The sequence below is a fragment of the Megalobrama amblycephala genome, unplaced genomic scaffold (assembly GCF_018812025.1).
Source record: "Megalobrama amblycephala isolate DHTTF-2021 unplaced genomic scaffold, ASM1881202v1 scaffold431, whole genome shotgun sequence".
Lineage (NCBI taxonomy): Eukaryota > Metazoa > Chordata > Actinopteri > Cypriniformes > Xenocyprididae > Megalobrama > Megalobrama amblycephala.
Genome location: NW_025953375.1, coordinates 22,605 through 50,513, shown reverse-complemented (window position 1 = coordinate 50,513; position 27,909 = coordinate 22,605). Strand labels below are relative to the sequence as shown.

The window sequence follows — 27,909 nt, the reverse complement described above, 5'->3', positions numbered from 1 at the left end:
TAGTTTTAGGGATAGGTGTAGTGTAGGGGGAGAGAATATACAGTTTGTATACTATAAAAACCACTACGCCTATAGAATGTCCTCACTTTGATAGCAAAACAAACCTGTGCGTGTGTGTGTGTGTTTGTGTGTGTGTGTGTGTGCGTGTGTAAAACATCCTAAAGCGAGTTCCTCACAGAAGCAGCCTTTCATTCTTCTTCACAGGAATACCAACTTCTTTTCAGACTGTGACAGAGCTTGTCAAGTTTGTCACCATGGTGATCTTCACTGCATCAGCCCAACATTCCGCTGTAAACAATGGACAGGTCAGTTAGTACAAGTTAATTCACTTCCAGTCTCACAGAGCCATTAAAGCTGCAGTCCCTGATCCTAATTCCATACACTTTTTCTCAAATCAAGCAAATTGCTCCATATATTCCTCTAACTGTCCGTTCAGTGTCCGAGCTCAAAAAACCCTCTGTTGTCCTGGCTCTGTGATTGAGAAACAAACATAACCATAAACAACCCCAGGCAATCAAGCTTCGGGAGCATGAAGGAGAGGAGTTACATTTGATACATTTGGCTGTTGAGTTTAAATATCAAAACCTTTCACGAAACTGAATTACAGACTCTGCTTTTAACTGTTGTCTGTTATTAACATTACCTCAAGATGCTTTAACCCCCTAGAGCAGGGATGGGCAACTTCAGTCCTGGAGGGCCACTGCCCAGCAGTGTTTAGCTCCAACCCTAATCAAACACACCTGAACCAGCTAATCAAGGTCTTCAGGATTAGTAGAAAGCTATAGGCAAGTGAGTTTTTATCAGGGATGGAGATAAACTCTGCAGGACACTGGCCCTCCAGGACCGGAGTTGCCCATCCCTGCCCTAGAGCAAGTAACCCATGACGACAAGCAAAACAGTCCTTCCAATGTTTCAGGGCTGCTAAACAGGCCTGGTTTACCCTGATAAAGAAGTGACCATGCTGCCAAGCATGAGGTGGGACCCAAAGGTTTAGCCAGTACTGCAGAGGCTGCATTCGCAAGAGGCGGAGCTGCAAGACTGGGAAGGCGAAAGCCATCAGCCCTAGCATCCTCTGGAAAAACTTCAGAGAAAGACGAATTCTGAATTTTGAATGAAAGGCGGATTGCGGTCGGTAACTATAGTGTACTTTAGGCGGGAACGGGTGGTCTGACAATAAACCGGTCACTCCCAAGATGCTTTGACATCAGCGCATCTGTGCTTGAACTTGAAGTGAACAAAACTTTCTGCAGTGGTGGCGTTCACACAGTCCCCAGTTTCCTGTCCTGAGAAACCTGGCAAGATATGTTCTTTGCATTAGAGGTCTGTGCGAGTGCACCTTCAGAGAACATTCAACCTTTGTGTTAAGATTTTGGAGGAGAGACATTTCTGAAACGGTCGTCGGTCAGCATCATTCTGTTCTTGCATGGATGTTAAAAAAGATTTCATTTTGCAGTATAGCTAGTAAGCCAACAGTTTTCATTTATATATTTTTGGCTTAGCCTATAGTTTTGAGGCACATGTTTTAGGCTATTTAATTTAACCTAATTTCTCTGTGATATTGACAAATAAAAATCTTGTACAGGTCCTTCTCAAAAAATTAGCATATTGTGATAAAAGTTCATTATTTTCCATAATGTAATGATAAAAATTAAACTTTCATATATTTTAGATTCATTGCACACCAACTGAAATATTTCAGGTCTTTTATTGTTTTAATACTGATGATTTTGGCATACAGCTCATGAAAACCCAAAATTCCTATCTCAAAAAATTAGCATATCATGAAAAGGTTCTCTAAACGAGCTATTAACCTAATCATCTGAATCAACTAATTAACTCTAAACACCTGCAAAAGATTCCTGAGGCTTTTAAAAACTCCCAGCCTGGTTCATTACTCAAAACCGCAATCATGGGTAAGACTGCCAACCTGACTGCTGTCCAGAAGGCCATCATTGACACCCTCAAGCGAGAGGGTAAGACACAGAAAGAAATTTCTGGACGAATAGGCTGTTCCCAGAGTGCTGTATCAAGGCACCTCAGTGGGAAGTCTGTGGGAAGGAAAAAGTGTGGCAAAAAACGCTGCACAACGAGAAGAGGTGACCGGACCCTGAGGAAGATTGTGGAGAAGGATTCCAGACCTTGGGGGACCTGCGGAAGCAGTGGACTGAGTCTGGAGCAGAAACATCCAGAGCCACCGTGCACAGGCGTGTGCAGGAAATGGGCTACAGGTGCCGCATTCCCCAGGTCAAGCCACTTTTGAACCAGAAACAGCGGCAGAAGCGCCTGACCTGGGCTACAAAGAAGCAGCACTGGACTGTTGCTCAGTTTTGCATGTCATTCGGAAATCAAGGTGCCAGAGTCTGGAGGAAGACTGGGGAGAAGGAAATGCCAAAATGCCTGAAGTCCAGTGTCAAGTACCCACAGTCAGTGATGGTCTGGGGTGCCATGTCAGCTGCTGGTGTTGGTCCACTGTGTTTTATCAAGGGCAGGGTCAATGCAGCTAGCTATCAGGAGATTTTGGAGCACTTCATGCTTCCATCTGCTGAAAAGCTTTATGGAGATGAAGATTTCGTTTTTCAGCACGACCTGGCACCTGCTCACAGTGCCAAAACCACTGGTAAATGGTTTACTGACCATGGTATTACTGTGCTCAATTGGCCTGCCAACTCTCCTGACCTGAACCCCATAGAGAATCTGTGGGATATTGTGAAGAGAAAGTTGAGAGACGCAAGACCCAACACTCTGGATGAGCTTAAGGCCGCTATCGAAGCATCCTGGGCCTCCATAACACCTCAGCAGTGCCACAGGCTGATTGCCTCCATGCCACGCCGCATTGAAGCAGTAATTTCTGCAAAAGGATTCCCGACCAAGTATTGAGTGCATAACTGAACATAATTATTTGAAGGTTGACTTTTTTTGTATTAAAAACACTTTTCTTTTATTGGTTGGATGAAATATGCTAATTTTTTGAGATTTTTGGGATTTTGGAAAATTTTTTGGAATTTTGGGTTTTCATGAGCTGTATGCCAAAATCATCAGTATTAAAACAATAAAAGACCTGAAATATTTCAGTTGGTGTGCAATGAATCTAAAATATATGAAAGTTTAATTTTTATCATTACATTATGGAAAATAATGAACTTTTATCACAATATGCTAATTTTTTGAGAAGGACCTGTATATGCTATGTAACATTTTGTATTTGTTATCCTCAATCACTCTCTTTCTTTAGGGGAAGTTTAAATGTGAGATTCTGAAAACAATCTAAATTTAGCGGGACCCATCGGGTCGGGAAGAAAATCACTATATGCGGATAGCAGGTGGACACTTAGTGAATTTTAGGCAGGAGTGGGTACGTGCTGAATAGAACCCTGTGGGAGCGGGTGGGAGCAGGACAAAAAAACAGTCCCGCGCAGACCTCGACCCTCATTTGGGCTGAGTCAAAACTGCACCCAGGAATGAAATACGTTGGCTGGGGAGCAGTGAGATCTTGGCCAAATTGACCCTGAGCCCCAGAAACTCCAGTTGGCTGAGGAGCACGGATTCGTGGTGTGCTAGCTTGTCCTGAGACCGGGCCAATATGAGCCAGTTGTTGAGGTAGTTCAAAACGTGGATTCTTATCTGTCTCAGAGGGGAAAGCACTGTGTCCATACACTCGAAGGAAAGGACTGTATATTGGTAAGCCACTAACTCAAATATGAATCTCAAGACTCGTCTGTGATGGGTGGCTATCTGGATGTGAAAGTGTCTTTCAGGTCCAGTGAGAAGAACCAGTCCCAGGGGCAAATCTGCTTCAACGTTAACATCCTGAACTTCCATCTCATGAGGGAGTGGTTCAGGAGTCTGAGGTCAAGGATGGGTCTAAGACCACCATCCTTTTTGGGGACAAGGAAATATCGGCCGTAAAAGCCCGATTCACTCTCTGAGGGAGGGACCACCTCTATGGCTCCCTTTTCCAACAGTGTCATCACTTTGGTGCGAAGGACATGTGCGCCGCACGCTTTTACCAAAGTGGAAATCACTCCGCTAAAGCATGGGGGCCAACTTCAGCGAGTAACCTTGCTTTTTTCCCTAATCCTAGGCTGGGGTTCCTGATGTCTTGGGAAAGACGGCGCTTAGAGGAGCGAGATCGCTGAGGTTGGATCTTAGGGGGCGCTGCCTGGGAGGCAGAGGGTGCTGGTTTGCTCTGCTGCTGAGTCGGCGCAGGCCTGGGGCTACTCGTGGCAGTGGCTGAGCTGGAGTGCTTGGGCAAGTGTCGCATTGCTTGGGGTGACTTCTGCGCAGCGGTGAAGCGCTCGGTGAAGGCCTCTACGGTGGGTCCAAAGAGACCAGCGGGAGAGACAGGGGTGTCGAGGAAGGCCGCCTAATCTATCTCCTTAATCTCTGTCAAGTTTAACCAGAGATGCCGCTCTAAAACAACGAGGCTGGCCATTGACAACCCGATGACCTGGGCTGTTGCCTTCGTGGCACTGCGCAGCTCTCTGAGCTTCAGTTCCAGACTCGTCCAGAGAGCGGAGGAGTTTGGCCTAGAACACCTGGAGAAAGGCCTTGGTGTGGAGCACTGAGGCAGCTTGGCCTGTGGACGAGTAGGCCCTGCCAGCGAGAGCAGAGGTCGTCCTGCAGAGCTTGGATGGAAGGGCCCGCTTGTTTTTCGGGACCGATTTTCGTGAAGAAAGCGATCCGCGAGTGCAGAGAGGCTAGACTCATGTTCTCGCAGTGAGAACATGAAGTCCTGGTGAGCGCCACCTCTGCCTCTGGGACTTGAAATGTTGTCATTACGTTGATGCAGGTCACACAGCAGGATCCTAACGAGATGCTCGCCAATAATCTGAGGACCTGCAAGCATGCTGTCGGTTAGTGGAAAGATCCTCAAGACACAAGACTTTTGGACTTCATCCTTAATCCATATGTCAAGGGGAGGAGGGGACTCTCCAATGCTGGCAATCTCGATGAGGCCCAAGCCCAGGAATCCCCTCATCCTTGTTGGGATTAGTTGAACTCACACCCAGTGCAGAAAAGCATACGACCAAAGAACAATTCTTCAGCAGCCAGCTCAAGCTCCAACACGTGCCAACTGTTCTCATAACCTCCCAATCCTCTTGCCTGATCATCATACAGAGCATTGCTCAAGTAGTTGGCCACCGGCTGGACCACGTTATGGAGACCCTCGCCCTCTTCATTTTCACGAAAAGGCGCCAGCATTGGCACCGTCTCCAGAAGTGTATCCATCATGGGCTGACAGAAAAATTGCTGGCTTGAAGGAGTGGATTGAAGTTGGGTCCGACCAGGAAGACAGCCTCGAACCTCGCATAAGTCCTGGTTTACGTCTTTCTGGCAAGATCATCCACGTGTTTGACATACCAGCTGGCAGTTGCATTGAGCATTCTCTGGCGCTTGATATGCATGTTGCACATAGTATTAATCCAAGTTACGGGGTGCTTAGCTGAAGCAGCCGCGTGGCAGTGAGGCGTCACAGCATACAGCTGTATGAAATTTTATCATGCTGCACAACCCGAAGGAGCCCTACATCTGCGTCGATAGGCAGGCGGTCGAGGTTACTTTTAAAGTTTGCTGACTCAGTCATTGAGTAGACTGGAAATAGGGTCCCCTGCTGGCCCACCAACTCCTGCAGCCCAGAACGTGACCATAGAAGGTCAATGGATGGTTCATGGCTATGGATGTTGCAGGCAAAATTCCCCAGGTCATTTTTCATTATGCTTGGCCTTTGCAAATCATGCAGTGGCAGCCCCTTGAGCCAGTTGGAAAAGTTGGAATAGACCGCGTTGATCATGCCAATGGTGTAGGCTTTGGCCATCAGGTCACTTTTGAACATTGGGTGCGCGCTGTTTGGCTTGGCCGGTACACAACTGATGTTCAAAAAGTAACTATCATCAACAAACGCCAAAACAGTCCCCATTGATCAGGCTTTCAATCAAGGCTTTCACACCCTCCGCAGAGAACCTTGTGAGGTCTATGTGTTTCTTGATTATGTGCCACTGGTTACTCACTTTGGAGGGGTCAACTTTACTCACAAACAAATAATGCAACCCTGCTTTTATTCAGCTCAGATCATTCAGCTCAATTACAACCCCAACAAAATCAAATGTGTACCTCACAACGTCTTTTGCTTCCTCCAAAACAGTGGAAAAATGGGGATGCGTAGGGAATTGTCCCTCAAGAACTCTGGGACAGTATGAAATTTGTTAAATTCCATTAAAAGCCACAGAGTATTCTCTGTACCAGCCACTTCAAATGGTTCCAAAATCGTCCCTAAAACACAAAACAAACATAAATAAACAACAAGGTCTGTCACACTACACTCTTATGGGGAGTTCACACCAGACGTGATTTGCGCGTAATTGAACGCATGAACATTTTGAGTTTACTCGCTTCATTCGCACGTGAAATTCACTTCACAACAGACGCGAATTTGCGTCATGAGAGGGGCTCTCCCCCTTCTTTAAATATGTGTCCCAGACTCTTCTATACACTTCCTCTGAATAAACACAACTCGTCAGCAGGAAAGTAGTTGTAAAATAAATAAATCAATTTGCCGGCTTTAGTTAGCTTGTAGTCTCAATATTTATATAGCCTATAGCTCAAATTGAGTAAAGACCGTTTTTTACAACTTAACAGATTGTCCGAACTCCTCACTCACTTTCTTCCAAGCAAGATCATTTTTATTCCTGTTTCTATAAAAGTATGAAGATGTATCTTACAGCGACGATGATTTTGTCCTCCATTATTGTTTCGAATTTCTGCCTCCGTCACTACTAGAGCAAGCTCCTAATTGGTTAACGCGGCGCGAATTTTCGCCAAAGTTCAGATTTTTCAACTTGCTCGATTTGCGCGAATCACGCGCGTCAAATGCCCGAAACGCTCACTCCACACCACAGGATGTCTATTCGCATCTTTGTATCGACTTAACATGTAAATCACTCACGCTTAATGCTTCATTCGCATCTGGTGTGAACGCACCATTACACATCCAAAATTAAAAAACAGTTACTTACATTTCCATTTTACACTCTTTTCAGCACTATAAAGATTGTTGGTGAGTTACAGTTTCAGTTTGAGATTTTTCCTGATAAAATTTTCTGGTTTACTTTTCAGAAAAAAAGTCCAGATTTTTAAACTTTTAAATTTAATAAAATACAATATATATTATGTTCAATTTCTTTATTTCACTGTTATTTACATTGTATTTATACTTTTAAGAGATGTCAATTATTTATTTAATTATTTACAATTATTTAAAACAAGGTTTAACATGCTATAGACATACATCTCCAAAATGAACACAAAAAAATTAGATGTATGAATTTAAATAGTTTTCTTGCTTTAAAATAAAATGGCTGCTATGTTTACTTTCACTTTCAAAGTCAAAATCTTCACCACATGTGATGACCTTTCCCAGTAAACAAAAATACACTTATTGGCCAAGTTGGGCCTCCATACTATTAGCATAAGGGGTTCACCAAGTGGGCACCCCACACTCTGAGTATGGACCCTTAAATCCACTTCCTGTCCGAGTTATACAATTGAAGTCGGACAGGAAGTGGCCGTATCTCAGGAACGGAGCCGAGTTGCGGCTTCATACTGAGGGTAAAGGGGTCCCCTAGTGTAAACCACACATCCAGAGTATGGACCCTTAAATCCACTTCCTGTCCGAGATATACACAGTTAAACCTGAACAGGAAGTGGCTGTATCCCAGGAACAGAAGTTCGCCGGGGCTCAGGACTCAAAGCAGGGTCCCTCTGAGGCCTATACATGTCACAAATCAAGAACACCGGGGAATTTCCTGTCCCGAGATACACCCACTTATGTGTAAGTGATTTTTACCAAAAACATGCTTTATCTCAGAAACAAAAGGTCCGAATGGCTCTGAACTTTCGGTGCTGAGGGGTCGCTATAGGATCTCTCAAACCTCAGAGTCCCGAGCCCCTGGGACACTCCGTTCCAACTCGCACCTTGTCTTGTTGGGCCCTTTATCTCACCTTGTGGGGGGGCTGGAAGCTCAGGCATAGGCACGTTGGAGAGGACACATCGAGACGCTACTTTGACCCAAGTTTAGTGGCTCTAGGTAAGGGGTCTCAAATTGGCCGGGGACTGTTGCTGTAATTGACACCTTATAGGAGGGCCATTTTAACATTCAAGCACAAGAAAGCGCAAATTTCTAGAAAATAACTTTCCTTTGCATTATTTCTCATTTACTTCAGATTTCATTACTAAAATATTTTTGCAATACTTAAAAAAAAAAAATGTAAACAGCAGTCTCTCTATCATTGTTATACAGTATTAGTTTTTAACAGTTGCAACAGTGCAAACAGTGCAAATATTTTCCCTTACTTTATTTTAGCTTAAATAATATCAAAATGGCCCGCGGGCTGGCAGTTTGACACCACTGCTCTAGGTGGATTGGCCCCAGAGATATGGACATTGAAAGTTTATGGCCCAAACCAAATTGCAAGTCCCACCCACCTGAATGAAGTCCCACCCACACAACTCACAAGTCCCACATGCCCCACCCATATAAGTCACAAGTCCCACCTACCTGACTGAAGTCCGACCCATACGTCACACTCACACAAGTCTTAACGTCCAACCCATTTAAGTCACAAGTCCCACCTACCTGACTTGAGTCCCACCCATATGTCACAAGTCCCAACTACCTGACTGAAGTCCGACCCATGTAAGTCACAAGTCACACCCACACAAGTCTTAAAGTCCCACCTACCTGACTGAAGTCCCACCCATATAAGTCACAAGTCACACCCACACAAGTTTCAAGTCACACCCACACAAGCACAAGTCCCACCCATATAAGTCACACCCACACAAGCCTCAAGTCCCACCTACCTGAAGTCCCACCCATATAAGTCACAAGTCCCACCTTCCTGACTAAAGTCCCACTCATATAAGTCACAAGTCACACCCACACAAGCACAAGTCCCACCCATATGTCACACCCACACAAGCCTCAAGTCCCACCTACCTGAAGCCCCACCCATATAAGTCATAAGTCCCACCTTCCTGACTGAAGTCCCACCCAATAATAGTCACAAATCACACCCACACAATTCAAGTCCCACCTATCTGACTGAAGTCCCACCCATATAAGTCACAAGTTACACCCACACAAGTCTTAAGGCTTGTTCGACTTGATGCAGCGCCGCAAAGAGCGATCGGCGGCTGACTTGAAGCAGTGCATGCCGGTAAGAAATGTTGTCCGACTTGAGACAGCGCTGACGTCATGTGACTGTGACGTATGGCTTTAAAGTACCGCGAGAGCGATTCGAGATCAGCTGCCTGAGGCAGCCAGCGCAGCTTCTGAAGAGGAGCTGCACGAGCTCTGATGACGACACAGCTGTTTCACGATTGGCCGGATTCACCGCATGAGAACGATCACGTGTGTTTCGTGTTTATTGTCACGCCTTCAGTTCCAGTAATGCTCAAAAATCTGTTTTTATAACAGTTAAAGCTCTTTTCATGTAGTCGCGATGTTATATTGTGTCATGTTTATCAAAATAAAACTGATAAAAAACGTAGACCCCACTACATTGGCATTTAAATAATATATGCTTATGTTGAACTTTATTCTTGTAAAAACAGACGCTGTAAGCAGTACATAAAGTATTGAATGAAAATGTCTCTGAAACATCAGTGTATTAGTCAAAAATTGCATTTATTTCACTTCAGCTGTGATAAAGTATGCAAACGCAGCGCGAGCGTCACTACGGGAAGCAGAAAGTGTCCGACTACACGTCTCCGTTTTCAGCTCCTCCCTGACTGCACACGGATACTCTCGCCGATCAGTTGCATCCAGCCGCAGCCGATGTCGAACACACCTTTAAAGTCCCACCAATAAGTCACAAGTCATGCCCACACAAGTCACAAGTCCCACCCACACAAGTCATAAGTCACACCCACCTGCCCCGTACTGTGCCCACACCAAAAAAAGAAAAGAAAAAAAAGAATTAGAGATGCAGAATAGGCTAATTGTTAAATAATGTGATGTAATGTATCATTACTACTTATCTAAAACAATTTAAAGCATGCCATAGTTCTGGGCGATATGGCCAAAAAATCTCTATTTTTGGGCTGAATGGCGATGTATAATCTTGGTATTTTGTATATTTTTCTATTTGAACTATGTAAAAAAAAATATTTAATTAAAATTTTTTATTTCACATCTGGATCAATATTTTCCTACAAACAATGTTCATATTGAAGGCTATGAAAACAAACATGAATGTAACCTTTTATGTTATATTATGTGCAAAAAAGGGGTCGAATTACATGAGGCCTACATTCTAACGTTGTGACACTACAATCTAAAAACAAAATAATGCTTTTTAAAGCAGAAGTTACATTCACTAAACTAAAAATAAAAAAAGCACAGACTAATTATTAGGCTGTTTTGATTACCCTACAATAGTCACTTTACAGTTACTGCTATCATAAAAATACACTTAGGCTAGTTGTTGGTTTGAAATTCTACATATGGCACATTTATGTTCGCAAACAAAAACAAAAAACAACAAATATTTTAGCTAAATGTATATTTTAGTCAGAATTATTGCGCTTTGTCTGTTTGGCGTGCATACGCACAGCGGTGCTCGTTCACGCAAGTTTGTGCTTCCACTCCTGTCTCCTGGACAGCGAAATGGAAATATTTTCTTGACTTTCTAACATTTACAGATGGAGAAAATGTCTGTGAAATGTAAGCTATGCACTGAGGAAGTTATTGGATGTCACTTTAGCTTAAAGATTATAAACAGAGATGTTTCCATCAATTGCTACAAGTTAAGGTTACGTATAATGACGAAAGCATGTTAGTGTTAGCCCTCCCAGAACCCATAGAGATTGCATTGCATTGCATTGCAGTCTATGAGAGCACTCAGGGCAATTCTCCACCAGAGTGAAATCGCCCAAAAAGAGGCGGTATTCCACAGAATGTGACTTGACGCTGATTGGACTATAGCGTATATCTAGAGGCAGAACAAACAGCCTAGCAGTGACAGCTAGCGTAACACTGTGGTTTAAAAAAAATCCATCCCTTTCTGGTGGTGCGTTTCCCTATTGCCCTAATGAAGAAACCGCCCCTGGCTCCCACAGTCACCAACAGTAACAAGATAACTCAATAAAAACCCTGATCAGCCGTATAGAGAAAGTCAACCTTGATCAGCTAGAAATAGCCCTGATGACGTGTAAACTCAACCCTGGGGGTTAGGTATATATACAGTGGGTACGGAAAATATTCAGACCCCTTAAAATTTTCACTCTTTGTTATATTGCAGTCATTTGCTAAAATCATTTTTTTTCCTCATTAATGTACACACAGCACCCCATATTGACAGAAAAACACAGAATTGTTGACATTTTTGCAGAATTATTAAAAAAGAAAAACTGAAATATCACATGGTCCTAAGTATTCAGACCCTTTGCTCAGTATTTAGTAGAAGCATCCTTTTGATCTAATACAGCCAGGAGTCTTTTTGGGAAAGATGCAACAAGTTTTCCACACCTGGATTTGAGGATACTCTGCCATTCCTCCTTGCAGATCCTCTCCAGTTCTGTCAGGTTGGATGGTAAACGTTGGTGGACAGCCATTTTTAGGTCTCTCCAGAGATGCTCATTTGGGTTTAAGTCAGGGCTCTGGCAAGGCCATTCAAGAACAGTCACAGAGTTGTTGTGAAGCCACTCCTTCGTTATTTTAGCTGTGTGCTTAGGGTCATTGTCTTGTTGGAAGGTAAACCTTCGGCCCAGTCTGAGGTCCTGAGGACTTTGGAGAAGGTTTTCGACCAGGATATCCCTGTACTTGGCCGCAATCATCTTTCCCTCGATTGCAACCAGTCGTCCTGTCCCTGCAGCTGAAAAACACCCCCACAGCATGATGCTGCCACCACCATGGTTCACTGTTGGGACTGTATTGGACAGGTGATGAGCAGTGCCTGGTTTTCTCCACACATACCGCTTAGCCAAAAAGTTGGCCAAAAAGTTCTATCTTGGTCTCATCAGACCAGAGAATCTTATTTCTCACCATCTTGGAGTCCTTCAGGCGGGCTTTCATGTGTCTTGCACTGAGGAGAGGCTTCCGTCGGGCCACTCTGCCATAAAGCCCTGACTGGTGGAGGGCTGCATTGATGGTTGACTTTCTACAACTTTCTCCCATCTCCCGACTGCATCTCTGGAGCTCAGCCACAGTGATCTTTGGGTTCTTCTTTACCACTCTCACCAAGGCTCTTCTCCCCCGATAGCTCAGTTTGGCCGGACGGACAGCTCTAGGAAGGGTTCTGGTCATCCCAAATGTCTTCCATTTAAGGATTATGGAGGCCACTGTGCTGCAGAATTTTTTTTGTAACCTTGGCCAGATCTGTGCCTTGCCACAATTCTGTCTCTGAGCTCTTCAGGCAGTTCCTTTGACCTCATGATTCTCATTTGCTCTGACATGCACTGTGAACTGTAAGGTCTTATATAGACAGGTGTGTGGCTTTCCTAATCAAGTCCAATCAGTATAATCAAACACAGTTGGACTCAAATGAAGGTGTAGAACCATCTCAAGGATGATCAGAAGAAATGGACAGCACCTGAGTTAACCCTCTGGAGTCTGAGGCTGATTTGGGGCTTGGAGAAGTTTTGACATGCCCTAACATTTGTGCTTTTTTCAGTTGTTCATAAACATATAAATGACAAAAGTGTCATTACACTGTATTCAGCACAAACTAGGCTACCATAATATGTGAGGAACACGTATGTACATGTTTGTATTTTTGAAGGAATAATGTTTATGCGTGGTTATTGAAAAAATTAAAAACTTAAGTCACTGAAATAAGGCCAAAAAAAGTATATTAAATCTGTGTTCACAAGACTTCTGGGTATTGGAGGTTGTAGACTAGAGTTTTTGCTTCAGAATTATGTAAACATTATGCTGCCTACTCCTTCATATAAAACAATATATTGATTTAGTTTTTGTAAGACACTTTTTGTCAAGAAACACAGTATGCGTGGAGGCGTGAATCATCATGAATAATGGGTCATTTACACCTGATATGTAAATGATACACCTGACACATAATAATGACCTGAAATGACTTGCATATTAATGAGGCCTTTCAGTCAGGTAGGCTGTGAAAAAACCCTCTGTAATAATGTCTCAGCTCATCATAAACAGCAATACTGTGAAATATTATTACAATTTAAAATAATGGTATTCTATTATATTCTTTAAAATATAATGTATTTCTGTGATGAAAAGTGTCTGAACAATTATGTTACCTCTATAGCATTTCATATAGGCTTTTAGCTTAAAAGCATGCACATTTGGAGAAATATTGATGGATTCTTATATATTTATGTCAATTTTCTATACTGAGGAGTAATATTTATTCAATATTTATTGTCATCACTATGAGTGCTGGATACTGTGTTTTCAATTCATACTTGCAGCCGGAGGGTGCTCTGTACACCTTTAGGTCACAAATTCATATAAAGAAGAAAAGGAACTAAGAACTAACGGCATGTCTTCTAGAGATCGCTAACCATGGCTTTAACATCCAAATAAACATAAATATATGAGTGTCACAGAAAAGGGTCTGAATACTTAGGACCATGTGATATTTCAGTTTTTCTTTTTTAATAATTCTGCAAAAATGTCAACAATTCTGTGTTTTTCTGTCAATATGGGGTGCTGTGTGTACATTAATGAGGGAAAAAATGATTTTAGCAAATGGCTGCAATATAACAAAGAGTGAAAATTTTAAGGGGGTCTGAATACTTTCCGTACCCACTTTATATATGTAAATATAGTGGGGGTGCACTACCATATCTCGGCACCTGGTGGCGCTACAGATGGGACTAAGCCCATTCGATCGGACATGGCCCAATTAGTATATATACCGAATTTGAGCTCTGTAGGTTCAAAAATGGTGGTGGGGGGGGGGGGGGTGCACTACCTTATCTTAGCGCCTGGTGGTGCTAGAGCTCCCAAACCACTCTTCGCTCTTATATATATAACACTAACCCACCTAAGTCCAACCCACCCAAAACACTAAGTCCAACCGTGCCCGTCATCTTGATGCAGAGGCATGACATATCGCTGTGAAAACGGTGGTGAAATGTGCTCTTTTGTGAGCAGTAAAAACCGCTGGAAATAGCTCTTTTAAAGCGGGCCAGATGGCAGTAGGTGAAACGCTGTGAAGACCAGAAGCGGCGAAGCATGTGGCTCGAGAGCGGCGCTCAAAGGCTGGCAGTCTGCGAGGGGGCCGGCGCTGCAGGTGGTCGGCGAGTCTCAGCCGGTCCGCTGCGTTGCCTGCGAGCTGTTCCAAGCAGATAAGAGAAGGTGAAGGCGTTCAGTCTCAAAGTCAAGCGAAACATCGTCGTTGCTGAAAGAAAAAGATCTGAAATCCTATGACGAAATGCTTGCTTATATAGCCACGCCTTCATTGGTTAAAAAAGTTTTCCAGTTTGAACCAATGGCCATGCAGTTACACTGCGTTATTGAAAAAGGCTTCAGTATTGAGTTTTTTCCCCATACGCAGTATGAGTGAAGTATCGAAAGGGAACCTTTATATATCCACTTTCCACAGCCCAAGTGATGTAAATTATGTGCTCTTAAGCCAAATATTCACAAAGAATAATAAGAGCATATGTCAAATTTTTCACCAATTCTTTTCCCCCAGTTTGACTTTGGCGGCTGGATGCCTAACTACCCCACTGCCCTCAGAAAGCCCCCTCCCAAGGAGAAAGGCCAGACCCCTGAGCACATGATCCTGGAGACCCTTCCTGATGTGAGCACGACGGTGAATGGGACGGCTGTCCTGAGACTGCTGAGCAAGGATTCTGCAGACCATGTGAGTTTGTACATCATCAGGGCAAAGGTTAAAAGACTGCCATTCAATTTTTGCTGTGAAAAAGAGAAACATCTGAATGCCGTTCTTGTGTATGTCATCATATTACTCTTTAAGACGATGGCTTACCTACAGTGCTTTCGCTCCTCTGGTTTGCATTACCTGTTACATTACAAAGGGCTTTCAGCAAACTGTAAAGGCCCCGATATACTTCAAACGAAATCGAAGAACGAACTGATGTGACGTAATTTCGAACAAAATCAGGCCAAAACGAAGTTCGTTTTGTGTTCTTTTTGGAAGTTCTAAACGGCTTGCCAAATGAACTTTCAGGAAAAGTTCACTCCAGCTGGAAAACACCGTTGTACTACCATTGATCAGTGACGATAACGCAATAGGAGGTGTGCGCCAAAGTTCCGCCTTCACTCGCGTGGACCGCGTCTTTGACTCATTTCGTGTGTTTGAGTTTTTTGATGTAAGATCTCCGTGGGTGAAAACATGAACATGCTGGATAGCTGCTAGTAATTCTTCTGATAAAATGAAGCACTGACACTGTTTTTTCATGTTTGATACTGTAAAGCTGCTATATAAATAAACGTGACTGGAGTACTAATTTGCAGAGCTTGTGCTAACATACCCATATTATTATGATCAGACGATTTTCTTATGTTTTCTATAAAAAAATGCTTGCTGTTTTCTCATTTTTTGTTGTGTTTATATTGTTACTGAGAAGAAAGTGTACAGCACATATTTACATATTCATCTAAACGTCGCTCTCAGCAGTGTGGGCGGCATCACATATTCATTTACGGTATATTGCTGGTCAAGCATTTCGAACTTCGTTTTACCCCTAAGCAAAGAACGAAAAAGAACTTCGTTTGAAGTATATCGGGGCCTTAAGCATAGTGTTGCTGTGGGCACTTACAGAATATTAGTGTGCTGTCATGCGTAGTGTGTTAAACTTTGTTGTAATTATAAACATGTTTATTATCAACATGTTATTTATGATAACAATCTTGTTACCCTGTCTGTAGTACCCTCTGGGTCATTTCCCAGAAAATCTGCATGATGAAGACATCCCCTGCAAGCTCATTGAAGAGTTTCAAAAGGATCTGAGGGAGTTGTCAGATCTCATCGAGGAGCGGAACATGAAGTTGGAGCTTCCCTACACCTATCTGAACCCCAAAAATGTGGACAACAGTGTAGCCATTTGAAAGGAGACAGTAGTCCTTCTTAATATGTTTGTCTTTCTACGGAGCCCTTAAAGGGACCTTTGCAAAAATAAAAAATATGCGCGCGCACGAGAAACTTATGGCGTGCACGCATTACAATTTCCGGTTTGTGTATACTAAAACCTATTTCATTTGTGCGTCACTGCCTATGAAGAAAGCCAGAGTATGCATGCACATGAACTAATAAAGATCTATTTGCTCAAAATTATGAAGAAAATGTGAGCATGGATGAATTAATAAAGATGTACTTGCTCAACATTATACAGAAAATGCGAGTATGGATGTGCATGAATTAATAAAGATCCATTCACTCAAAATTATAAAGAAGATAGTATGGATGCGCATGAACTAGTACAAACTAGTGTGATAAAACTAAAACAGTCCTATCTTTGTTGTTTGTGCCTTTGTGTTACAGGGCAAAATACAGTATGATGCAATTTTTTATTTTATTTTTTTTTATTTTAAGCGACTTGTTCAGTTTAGAAACCAGCAAACAAGAAGGGGTTCACTCCAGACAGGGTATAATTCCAGGTGCACTTATAGCATATGAATTATCTAGACATTTACATGATTTCTATTTTAACAATAAAAGTCTCAACATTGCATTAATAGATTTACATTATTCTTTTGTGGATGTGTAGAAAAGTGCAATTGTTTGTTTTAAATCAAAATAGGGAGCCACAGTGTCAGTTTCTATGGGCTTAAAGGCTAAAGTATAAAGTAAAAGTTTGCACACTACGGATACGGACAGATGTATTAGTGTCTTCAATGTAACGTTATACTAGTTTTGCGGTCTACATCTCTTTGTGTGCAAGCTCATCCACTGCATCACAGTATTTGAAATAATATCTATACATCATGTGAATCTACAGCAAAGACGATTATTTTTTTATAGCTCTATAGTTATCTATGCTTCTCTGTCTAAATACTGATACTTACCTTAAAATACTGAAGCATGGAATAAATAAATGAACCTCTGATCTCCAGTAGCAGGGAGCTACTAATAGGGGGGGACCAGGGATGGTTGTAAAACTTTTTTGCTTCGGCACGTTACTCCCTGATTTTTTTTTTTAGCTAAAGTTGTCAAGTTCTTATTCAAAGTACCCAAATTTATTTACTACAAATGGCACCGATTAAAACCGTTGCAAGAATATCACAGATGTCATGAGCTGATGTCAAATACATGGTGTTCCATTGTTACAACCTACTTAGTCTTGCAGACTGATGGCAGAAGGTCTGGACTCTATCGCAGCTTTCATTGGCCAAAGACTGCCCAAATGGACGTTTGACTGACATGTAACGCAACCAATCACAGTTCATTTTGTTCCGCATCATGTTTAGGGGTGTGAACATGAAAGTCGATATCCCAACAATAACAGACTGGCTTGCATCTAAAAAATTATTTATTTCGGAACATGTGGAAGTTCACTGCAACAATGGAGGCACAAACTATTTTTGAAAATCCAATGTTATGTTGATCCTAGTAAGCACTCAGTCTCACAGTTGTAAACACAAAGGTCTTCTTCCATGAGGGAGTTTTGCCTCACGGCATTTGTTTCCAGACAGACCCTTAAAGAACGCAACTCACACATCTCCCGGACATCCTGTAGAAGTCAACCAACCAGATGACGACTTCGAAACTCCTGAAGTGTTTCCAGATAAGTGTGCCATATACATCAGACGTTCAGCCAACGGTCCGTGGGAATGACGTCTGAGGCTGAGACTACAATCTACCGCATTAGTGGGGTAGGATGTAACGATTACACAAAATAAGCAGGATAATCTCTCTCTCTCTGTTACTGACCATAACTCAAATCCACGTTTTGTTTGACTCAGGGATGTGTGTGTATGCATGTTTGTGTAAATTATTCCACTACAAAAAACCTCTTTAACAATATGTTATGCTTAATGAGTACTCTACAACAATATACAGCTTCTGCTTGGCCCTGATTGCCAACAATTCCTTTGTGTGTGCAAAGTTTCAAGAGTTTTTGAGCATGTTAAGGGCCCCACAAATGCCTGAATAGTCAAAATAATAACAATTATACTAAAGAAAACAATAGGGCCTTCGCCTTTGGCTTGGGCCCTAATAATCACAATTCAACCAACCTGAAATGTTTAAATAAAATATAAAAAGAAATCCAAAATTTACACACAACTCACATTCAATAACATTAAACAATACTCTTGTTAGAACTTTGTCTGAATTGCCTTTTGAATATCGTCCAGAAAGTCCTGTAAGACGTCCAGTGGGTGAGTGCAAAGTGAGTTCAATCCTACCAGCTCAAAAAACAAAAGAGAATGTCTTCCCATTTGAAGAAAGCTGAAGAATTGAAGAAATCTTTTTCCCAGGTTCAGAAATCAGCATTCAATTCTTGGTGGCCCACCATCTCAAATCCATGAGAGAGGTTCTCAACTCAAGCAATAAACCTGACCTTTTTTTCCCCCCAAAACACTTTCATTAACATTCAAAATTATCAAAATTGCATCCATATCCACTTTTATGATAAATGTGTGTTATCTGTCAGGGATATTGAGAATGTGGAAATTAATGTTCATTAATTGCTAAGCAGAATATATTACTCAACATCCCAAAATAAATCATATTACCAATCAGAAAACATGCAAATGATCTTTACAACATGCATAATGATATGCATTGTAAGAAAATACATCTTTCAATAAAAATAAAATACATATAAACTCACCAAATCTCTAGTGTTACAGTTTGATTAACACCCGCTTCAGAGCTTCACAATCGGCTAGCATCCACACTTAAATCAGCAATCATCATTCTAAAACTATTTATCATCATCAACTATAAAGTAATATTAAGTTACTCATGCCCGTATTACATGAATTATAACAATATAAACCTTTTTAATATCTTCTGTGTCGCTCGTGTTCAGCGCGTCTCGTGCACTTCTGTGATGCATCTGTTTACTTCATACAAACTCGTGTACGTGTACTGCATCACGTGTTCTGTGCTCAATTATAATACTAATTATTTTTATTTATACATAATTAATTCACAATGTATATTAATAGATAGCTCACTCACTGGACAGAGCAGACGCAGGGAGAGGTGCGCCTGGGAAGTCCGGCTCTTTTCAAAGATTCAACTCTTTTGGCTCGGCTCACTTGGAAGAGCTGGCTCTTATGGCTCTTCATTTAGTATCACGCAGAGCCTTCTATTTTAGCCCAATTTAGCAATTGTAAATGAATGGTTTGTGTGTTGGTAAGCATTTTTTTTTTATTCAGTGTTTTCATAAAAGCCTTATTTTTATGTATTTTTTGTTGTTGTTACAAAAAAATACTATTATTAAACATTTTAATGTGTTTTAACATTGTAACATTGCTCTGTGTACCTGGCCCACAGAATATACACTAACAAGAAGCAAAAGTCAATAGAACGTTCCATTGAAACACCGGCGCCCAGCAGCCGCCCTGCATTTCTGCCATTTTGGGGTGAAAGCGAGTCATCAGTCCACTAGTTTCTATGGCAAGATCAGCTGATTTGTTAAAAAAAAATGTATATTAAAGCTGAAATCCAACCTGAATGCTGACAACACAGAATAAAATGCTGTCACTAGTGATCATCAAAAAAAGATCATCACAGTTTATTTTACACACTTTGTGTCTAAGTCTTCCACTTTTTTCACAAAATTTTTGCTTGTATTAGCATTATAAACACTGAATTAATACCAACATATGAAATTAAATTAAGGACATGCATCAGAAAAATTTACATTTCAATTACTTAATTAACATTTCAAAATATAAAAATCAAAAATGACCGAAGAGGGCCAGAGAGTTGTTTATTGGGCTTCAGTAAGATCAGCAAATATCACATTTGTAATCATGCCAATACTCAGAGAAACAGGAGTCTACTCGTGTTGCCATATTCAAATAAAGGTTTTAAAATGTAGGCCAAGTGACACTAATAATACTAGTATATGTTCAGCTAATTGTCCACCTCTTACAGGTTTGCATGTTGAGAGATTGCAGAATTCAAGCAACAAATTACAAAGTTCAGGAGGAGTGCATTCAAATGGTCTATCTAATCAGCTCGAGAGGAGGTAAGTATACAGACAAGTATCCTTTGTACGGGTGTGCTCTCAATTTTATATTTCATGCAGAGATTGACAGGATAGGGCAAAGATGGATAAATTCATATGTTTAAACAAAAGAAAAGAAGAAACATCACAGCCCAGAAGACCAACGGACATCGACCCATTCATTTTACCAGCCTGCAAGAAAATCGTAGGGGTAATGATAGGGGAGGACGCTGTCAAAGAAATGGACAAAATCCAGTTATCCGACAACATGATTAAACATTGCATTGACGACATGGCTGCTGATATAGAAACACAACTAACTGAAAAACTAAGAAGTGGCAAATTTGCACTCAAATGGATGATTCTATGGATTGCAGCGGACACTGTCATCTCCTGACCAGTGTGTGATATACTGATGAGGAATTAATGCAGTAGGGGAAGAAATCTTTATTGCCATCAATATGTATTTGAAAGAACGGGGTTTCAACGGGGGCATGTGTCATAGTATTTGCACAGATGGAGTGGCATCTATGACTGGAAAAGTAAAAGGACTGGTAACTATGGTAAACCCAGATGTGCAGATATACTCACTGCATGCTGAGTGTAGCATTAGAACAAGCTGTCAAAATTGTGAACAACATTAAGTCACAACCTTTAAAGTCCTGATTGTTTATTGTCATACTGTGCAATGAAATGGAGTCTGAGAATCAGAGTCTGCTGCTGCATACGGAGGTGCACTGACTGTCATGGAGCAAGGTGCTTTCCCGTGTTTATGAGATTCGACATAGGGGTCTGCATAATACTGTCATAATTTAAACTGTAATATCATAATCTGCCATCTGCAGCTTTGTGACAAATAATTGGAATGGCAAATGATTATTTAGCCATTAATTACATAAATCCGTCTAATCAAATGTGGAAAATAGACTGACTACCACTAATAAATTTAATTTGATCTAAACCATTTTCTGATTTTTATAGTTCATTTATATTTAGTCATAGCTAAATAGTCATAGTTTATTCCTGGAACTAAAGTATGTAGGGTTTGTTTCTGGTGGGACACTCATTAATGCCGCACGCTAGGTGTTCTCTTGGCCAAAAGCTTAGGGTGTGTCTCAATCAGCTCCCTAGTTCAGTAGTCAGGGCACTGACCAGGGAGTCGGCCATTTTAAGGGCTGTCTCAATCGCAGAATCCTTCCAGAGCACTGAAATGTTCGCTCCCTGAAAAGTCCCACAATGCACCGTGAAAACCAGGGAGCATCGATACTCACTATGCTCCCTTAAAGGAAGTTCTGAAGCGCGAAACTTGAATCACGTGAGCCAACTCACTACACATAACAGCTGCATCCGAAAACTGGAAAACGCTGCCTTCTGAGGACACATTTCAAGGTAGAAAGGCATCAAGGCACGTCCGAATCCAATGTTAGCTTCACTTCCTGTCTCATGAGATACCTTCATCTGATCGATTTTTGAAGGAAGCATGGATGTATCCTTCGCTGCCTTTGATATCCCACAATCCTGTGCTTTCCATTCTGTGACAGTTGAGCTAGAAAAATAAAGATGGCGTCCGAAAGTTGCGTTTGCTGCTCAGTTTGTGTATAAACGTACGATTTTGACCAACATATTTCAATTTTGATATAATTTCTATCGAGAAATTACTACTGTAATAATTAAATATTTGTTTAGTTCTCACCAAAGCTCGTGCTATATTGCTGTAGAATGTAGATCATTAAACTGTTACGCTGCCTCAGAAGTCCGAAATCAATTTCGTGAGGTAACTTCATGCACAAATGCTGCCGTACAAGTCATTCTCTTATAAGACAGCGAGGCAGCTACCTAGGTTTTCGGACGCAGCCAGAGATACGCGATAGATGTTTTTAAAAATACAAACCGTTATTTTATTATATTTCAGCATAAACATAGATCGCTAGACAGGTAATGAACATAATCTAGCTAACATTTATAATTTATTCACGGCTGAAATGTTGCACATATATGTATATACAGCATTGCTGCTGTCAAATGCATTTTAATGGTACTATGAAGAAAATACACTCCTATCTGATACCTCCATAAATTATGCAAATTCAGCCAGGAGACAAGACATAGGAAAAGTTTGCCCACCAACTTTGCACCTATGTCATTGGCTATTCCACCTCAAGGAGGTGTGTCGGCTTGTCTGTCATAAAAGAGGAGCACCAGGATTTTTCTGGGTGTTCTCCCGATTGCCCTGAATCATCCATCGCCCACTCACGCACGTCTCTCCCGGACGTCACGGCGACGCGCTTCCATCGCGCTCATCTTTCGGGACCACCATCTCTCCGGCGGAACTAACTTTCACGTCCTCAGTTCAAACCCTCCCGCGGAAACGGAAGAAGCCAATGAACTGCACCAGCGCTAAACCGAAACTCAACAAGCAAACAGATGCAAGTACCATTTCTGAATATTAGATAACTAATTTCTGTGCTGGCTCTCAGCGAAGGGACTGTTAGCAAGTTTGCCACCTCTCTTCTCTCTTTTTCTTTCTTTACTTTCTGTATATGGAAATGACATACAGTCTCAAACTCCATTGTTTCCTCCTTCTTATGTAAATCTCATTTGTTTAAAAGACCTCTGAAGAACAGGTGAATCTCGACATAACACCAACTGTGATGCAACAGTCGGGATCATTAATATGTACGCCCCCAATATTTGCATATACCAGCCCATGTTCAAGGCATTAGACAAGCCAGTATTAACGTCTGGATTAGTTAAGCAAGCAAGGACAACAGTGAAAAATGGCAGATGGAGCAATAATAACTGACATGATCCATGATATCATATTTTTAGTGATATTTGTAAATTGTCTTTCTAAATGTTTTGTTAGCATGTTGCTAATGTACTGTTAAATGTGGTTAAAGTTACCATTGTTTCTTACTGTATTCATGGAGACAAGAGCCGTCGCTATTTTCATTTTTAAACACTTGCAGTCTGTATAATTCATAAACACATCTTCATTCTTTATAAATCTCTCCAACAGTGTGTAATGTTAGCTTTAGCCACAAGCACAGCCTCAAGCTCATTCAGAATCAAATGTCAGAATCAAACTTACATGATCTGATATGCTGCATGAAAAAAACTTTGTAAAGTTCCATTTTGAGGGTTATATTAGCTGTGTGAACTTTGTTTATTCAATGTATTATAGAGTTGCGAGCTCGGGGCGGGGAGCGCGAGGATTTAAAGGGGACACACACAGATTCGGCACATTTTTCAACACAGACTTCAATGCAAGTGGATAAGCTAAATGTACCACTCTACCTTCTCTTCAAAACCTGTGGAGTGTCTTTATTAATACATAAGAATATTCTTTTTCAACATTTGCCCACTAAACCGGGTATTAATGGCTATTTTCTTATTGTGACGAGCACTATTTTAGAGAAACGTTACATTTGATGCTCCTAATTTAGATGAGCCACATCTGTTTTAATATCATTCCTGATATCGACTCCACTCATCTTATTGTTGGAGGGGACTTTAATTGCACATTGGACCCTTTTATGAATAGGCACTCCCAAACCTTCTAACTCAGCTACTGTTCTTAATAACATCATTCAGTTATTGAATATACTTGATATTTGGAGACTCCATCATCCTACTGACAAGGAACATTTCTTTTTTTCCTAATGTTCATAATTTACATATACAAGGATTGATTATTTTCTAATCAATTTCAAATTGACCTTCAAGATCCTCTAAATATCATAATATTCTAATATCTGATCACTCCCCAGTTTCTATATCAGTAGATTTCGGGATGGTAGAGTGAACGCAAACAAAAAACATCATTGCTATATTACTAGAGGAAGAAGGCTACACTGGACTCAACGAAATCTATTTTTTCCCTCGTGTAAAAAGAAATGAAGACGCTTTGGAGTATGTCAGAAATCCCGGTAGAACGAGGCATCAGTTTGTGCTGCATCATGCTGATCACGTCCGGTGAAGACAGGGTTTGTTAAAAAGTGGAACATTAAAAATATAAACAGCTTACCAACTTCAAAGTGACAGCTGAGCTTGTTTTTCATTCAGTTTAATCTCAGTTTTTATCATCTCTGATATTCTTTATTTTATAAGTCCATTTTGTTTTTTATATGTTTTTGTTCAAATTCAGTTGTGCCAAACCTGCTGTAACCATAGCCATTGATTAGCTGGGAGAATAGTCAAATTCTCGTGGACGACTAATGCTTTGCTAGTAAAATCAGGTGCTCGCACCCTCTAGGGGCCCCACAGGTTGAAAACCCCTGATCTAAATTTCAAATAAAATCCGGTGCCACGGCAACAGCAATCGAGATATCAAAAAATCTGTTCGTAATTTAGCATCAACAAAGTCTTGGGCTACGTTCACACCGTCAGTCCAAATCTGATTGAAATCCGATCAGATTTAGCAAGTGTGAAATGCAATTTATACAAATCCATTTCAAGCTACATTCATATGTGGTTTGAAATCATATTCAAATCACATTTCTGGAAGTCTGTTTCAGTCTGACCGCTCTGATCAGATCTCGTGTGGTTTATGCGATTCTCTCACAGCACGTAAAATGTACACGTCAGACGCTGTTGTAGGAAACATGCTTAGAGTCGCTGCAGAAACAAGGCTGTGTTGTTGCAAAGTGGCGGTCGAGCAGAACATGACACTATAACAGGGACATGTTTTGAGACCGGCGGAGATAACAGTGCAGAATAAAGCCGCTCATCCCAGATGCAGGAGTCCAGTGAATGGCGGCTGCACGATGTCATGTTGTAAATAAGACCACAACTATATTGCAAACCTCTCTATGTTGTGGTTGTTGTAGCCATTTGTGGCTTATGCCTACCAATGCAGAGTGGTTGAAAGATCGTTTAAGCAAACAATTGTTCTAAGATTTAATGGTAACACTGTATTTTAAAGTGATGTAATTACACACTATAGTAATGAGTTAATAATGCTTAATTGCGAAATTAAACCAAACCTCAACCCTAGCTCTATAGTAAATAAATGTAGTTAAAATTCAGGAAAATTTAATTCTGAAGTGAACTAATCCTTTAAAATTACTCAGTTCTTCTTTGAGTGATTACAATGTAATCGTCATCTTAAAATAAAGTAACCAATTAAACTGCCGTTTGTGTTTGACCAGTAGGTGGCTTTGTCACCTAATTGATGTGGTCAGTTTGGCATAACAATGACACAGTTTGGTGTCAATATGCAAAACCATTGCAGAGTTGTGGCTTTAGATCATTTTTGGTCATTTTGCAGTGATGTTTTTTTGTGTCTCAAGGTACAACGGTACTGTAGAAAAAGCAAATTTCATGTTTTGTTTAATTATAGCACCACCAATTTTTTTATGTGTCCTCACAGTGAGCCCATACATACAGTGTGTCAAGCTTGGTAAAAATATCTCATTGCATTTAGGAGTTACACATAAATTTCTATTTATGAGCACATAACAATGACCCATGTCCGACTTTGTATTTATTTGGCACTTACAATCAAAATTGTATTACTGCCCTCCACAGGTCAAAGTTTGAACTAATTGTTATATACTATTGAACTAGCATATTGCATATATAACAATTAGTTCAAACTTTGACCTGTGGAGGGCAGTAATACGCTTAGCAGCGTCTACACTGCTGGAATTCAAATAGAGGAGAAGAAGAAGAGAGCTAGTTCAAGATGAGCATTTAAGGTTAAAACTTATATAATTTTCAATTTATTTCAGAAAATGAGCGATGGTTTCACTAGATAAGACCCTTATTTCTTATCTGGGATCATGTAGAACAATTTGAAGCTGCAGTGAAACTAATTTTGACCTTCAATCGTTTGGTGCCCATTCAAGTCCACTATAAGGAGAAAAATCCTGGAATGTTTTCATCAAAAACTTTAATTTCTTTTCGACTGAAGAAAGAAAGACATGGGCATCTTGGATGACATGGGGGTGAGTAAATTATCAGGAAAAGTTTATTTAAAAGTGAACTAATCCTTTAAGGTGGGTAAGCTCCACATGGTCCACCAACCAACGCTTCATCTCTCCATAATGAGACCTCATGGAGTTTGGATCCACACCTCATACTAAGGTCCAGGATAGGATCCTGGGCCAGAGTCATCCTGGCCATTTGTACCTGAAAAATGACAGTGTCAGTTTATTTCTCATGTAGTTGATTTATTTACTGAAAGTCATTATTAAAAAGACTGTCCTTTTCCCAATCCCTGACGTGTTTTTTTTTTCTGAGGTACAGTAACTTTTTGTCACAAGAAATTTTAATCAACAGCTTATTAACAAATGAATTACATTAATTTCTTGTGAAGTAAAAGATTTACCTCAGAAAATGGAAAGTGGAAAAAGGCCTCTGACAGATTCATTTTTTAACTGAAAATGCTTAACTTCTCTGCTTTTTATACTTTATATTTCACAGGAATGTATTTATTTAATGAACTATCCTGTCAGATACTGGGAAAGTCTTATTTGGAATGTCGTAAAGGTGCCCTAGATTCAAAAATTGAATTTACCTTGGCATAGTTAAATAATTAAGAGTTCAGTACATGGAAATGACATACAGTGAGTCTCAAACTCCATTGTTTCCTCCTTCTTATGTAAATCTCATTTGTTTAAAAGACCTCCGAAGAACAGGCGAATCTCAACATAACACCGACTGTTACGTAACAGTCGGGATCATTGATATGTACGCCCCCAATATTTGCATATGCCAGCCCATGTTCCCAACATTATGAAAGGCATTAGACAAGGGCAGCCAGTTAACGTCTGGATCTGCACAGGTGAATCAACAGACTAGGTAAGCAAGAACAACAGCGAAAAATGGCAGATGGAGCAATAATAACTGACATGATCCATGATAGCATGATATTTTTAGTGATATTTGTAAATTGTCTTTCTAAATGTTTCGTTAGCATGTTGCTAATGTACTGTTAAATGTGGTTAAAGTTACCATCGTTTCTTACTGTATTCATGGAGACAAGAGCCGTCGCTATTTTCATTTTTTAAACACTTGCAGTCTGTATAATTCATAAACACAACTTCATTCTTTATAAATCTCTCCAACAGTGTAGCATTAGCCGTTAGCCACGGAGGACAGCCTCAAATTCACTCAGAATAAAATGTTAACATCCAAATAAATACTTTTCTCACATAATTCGAAGCATGCATACAGCGTGCATGACGAACATCTTGTAAAGATCCATTTGAGGGTTATATTAGCTGTGTGAACTTTGTAAATGCACTGTAATATAGTCGACAGCTCATGTGGCAGGGAGCACGCGAATTAAGGGGGCGGCGCCGAGTGTAAATCAGTGTATAGTTAATGATGCCCCAAAATAGGCAGTTAAAAAAATTAATTTAAAAAAATCTATGGAGTATTTTGAACTGAAACTTCACAGACACATTCAGGAGACACCTTAGACTTATATTACATCTTGTGAAAAAGCATTCTTGGGCACCTTTATTATTTAAAATTAATTTAAAAATTATTAAACTTTAATATATGTGCATACTCTGATCTTCACTGTAATAAAATGAAATATAACATAAAAGACAACACTGTTGTTGTTTTTTTGTCAAATGTCAGTTTTAATGATTAATAAAAGCCATTATAAAAGGTTTAAGAATATAAAATAAGAATTAAAGCAAACAATTCAGTAAAGCTGATGGTGATCGTGACATAACGCCCCCCTCCCGGAAGGCGCGTCCTCGCGACGTAAATGGAACAGCTAGGGAGGGGGGGTGGGTGCATTGGGGACTGGTATG

The 27,909-nt window shown here is 40.7% G+C and overlaps 1 protein-coding gene across 1 annotated transcript in view; it reads left to right on the top strand.

Annotated features, from left to right (window-relative positions):
• LOC125261560 (hydroperoxide isomerase ALOXE3-like) overlaps nt 1-17,794 on the top strand; it is a 76,178-nt gene extending 58,384 nt beyond the window's left edge. The window contains exons 13-15 of the mRNA XM_048180110.1: nt 205-305; nt 14,683-14,853; nt 15,882-17,794. Of these exons, the coding sequence (XP_048036067.1) occupies nt 205-305; nt 14,683-14,853; nt 15,882-16,061 (452 nt within the window). The 3' untranslated portion in view covers nt 16,062-17,794. The remainder of the gene's footprint in view (nt 1-204; nt 306-14,682; nt 14,854-15,881) is intronic.
• Nucleotides 17,795-27,909: the final 10,115 nt, after the last annotated feature.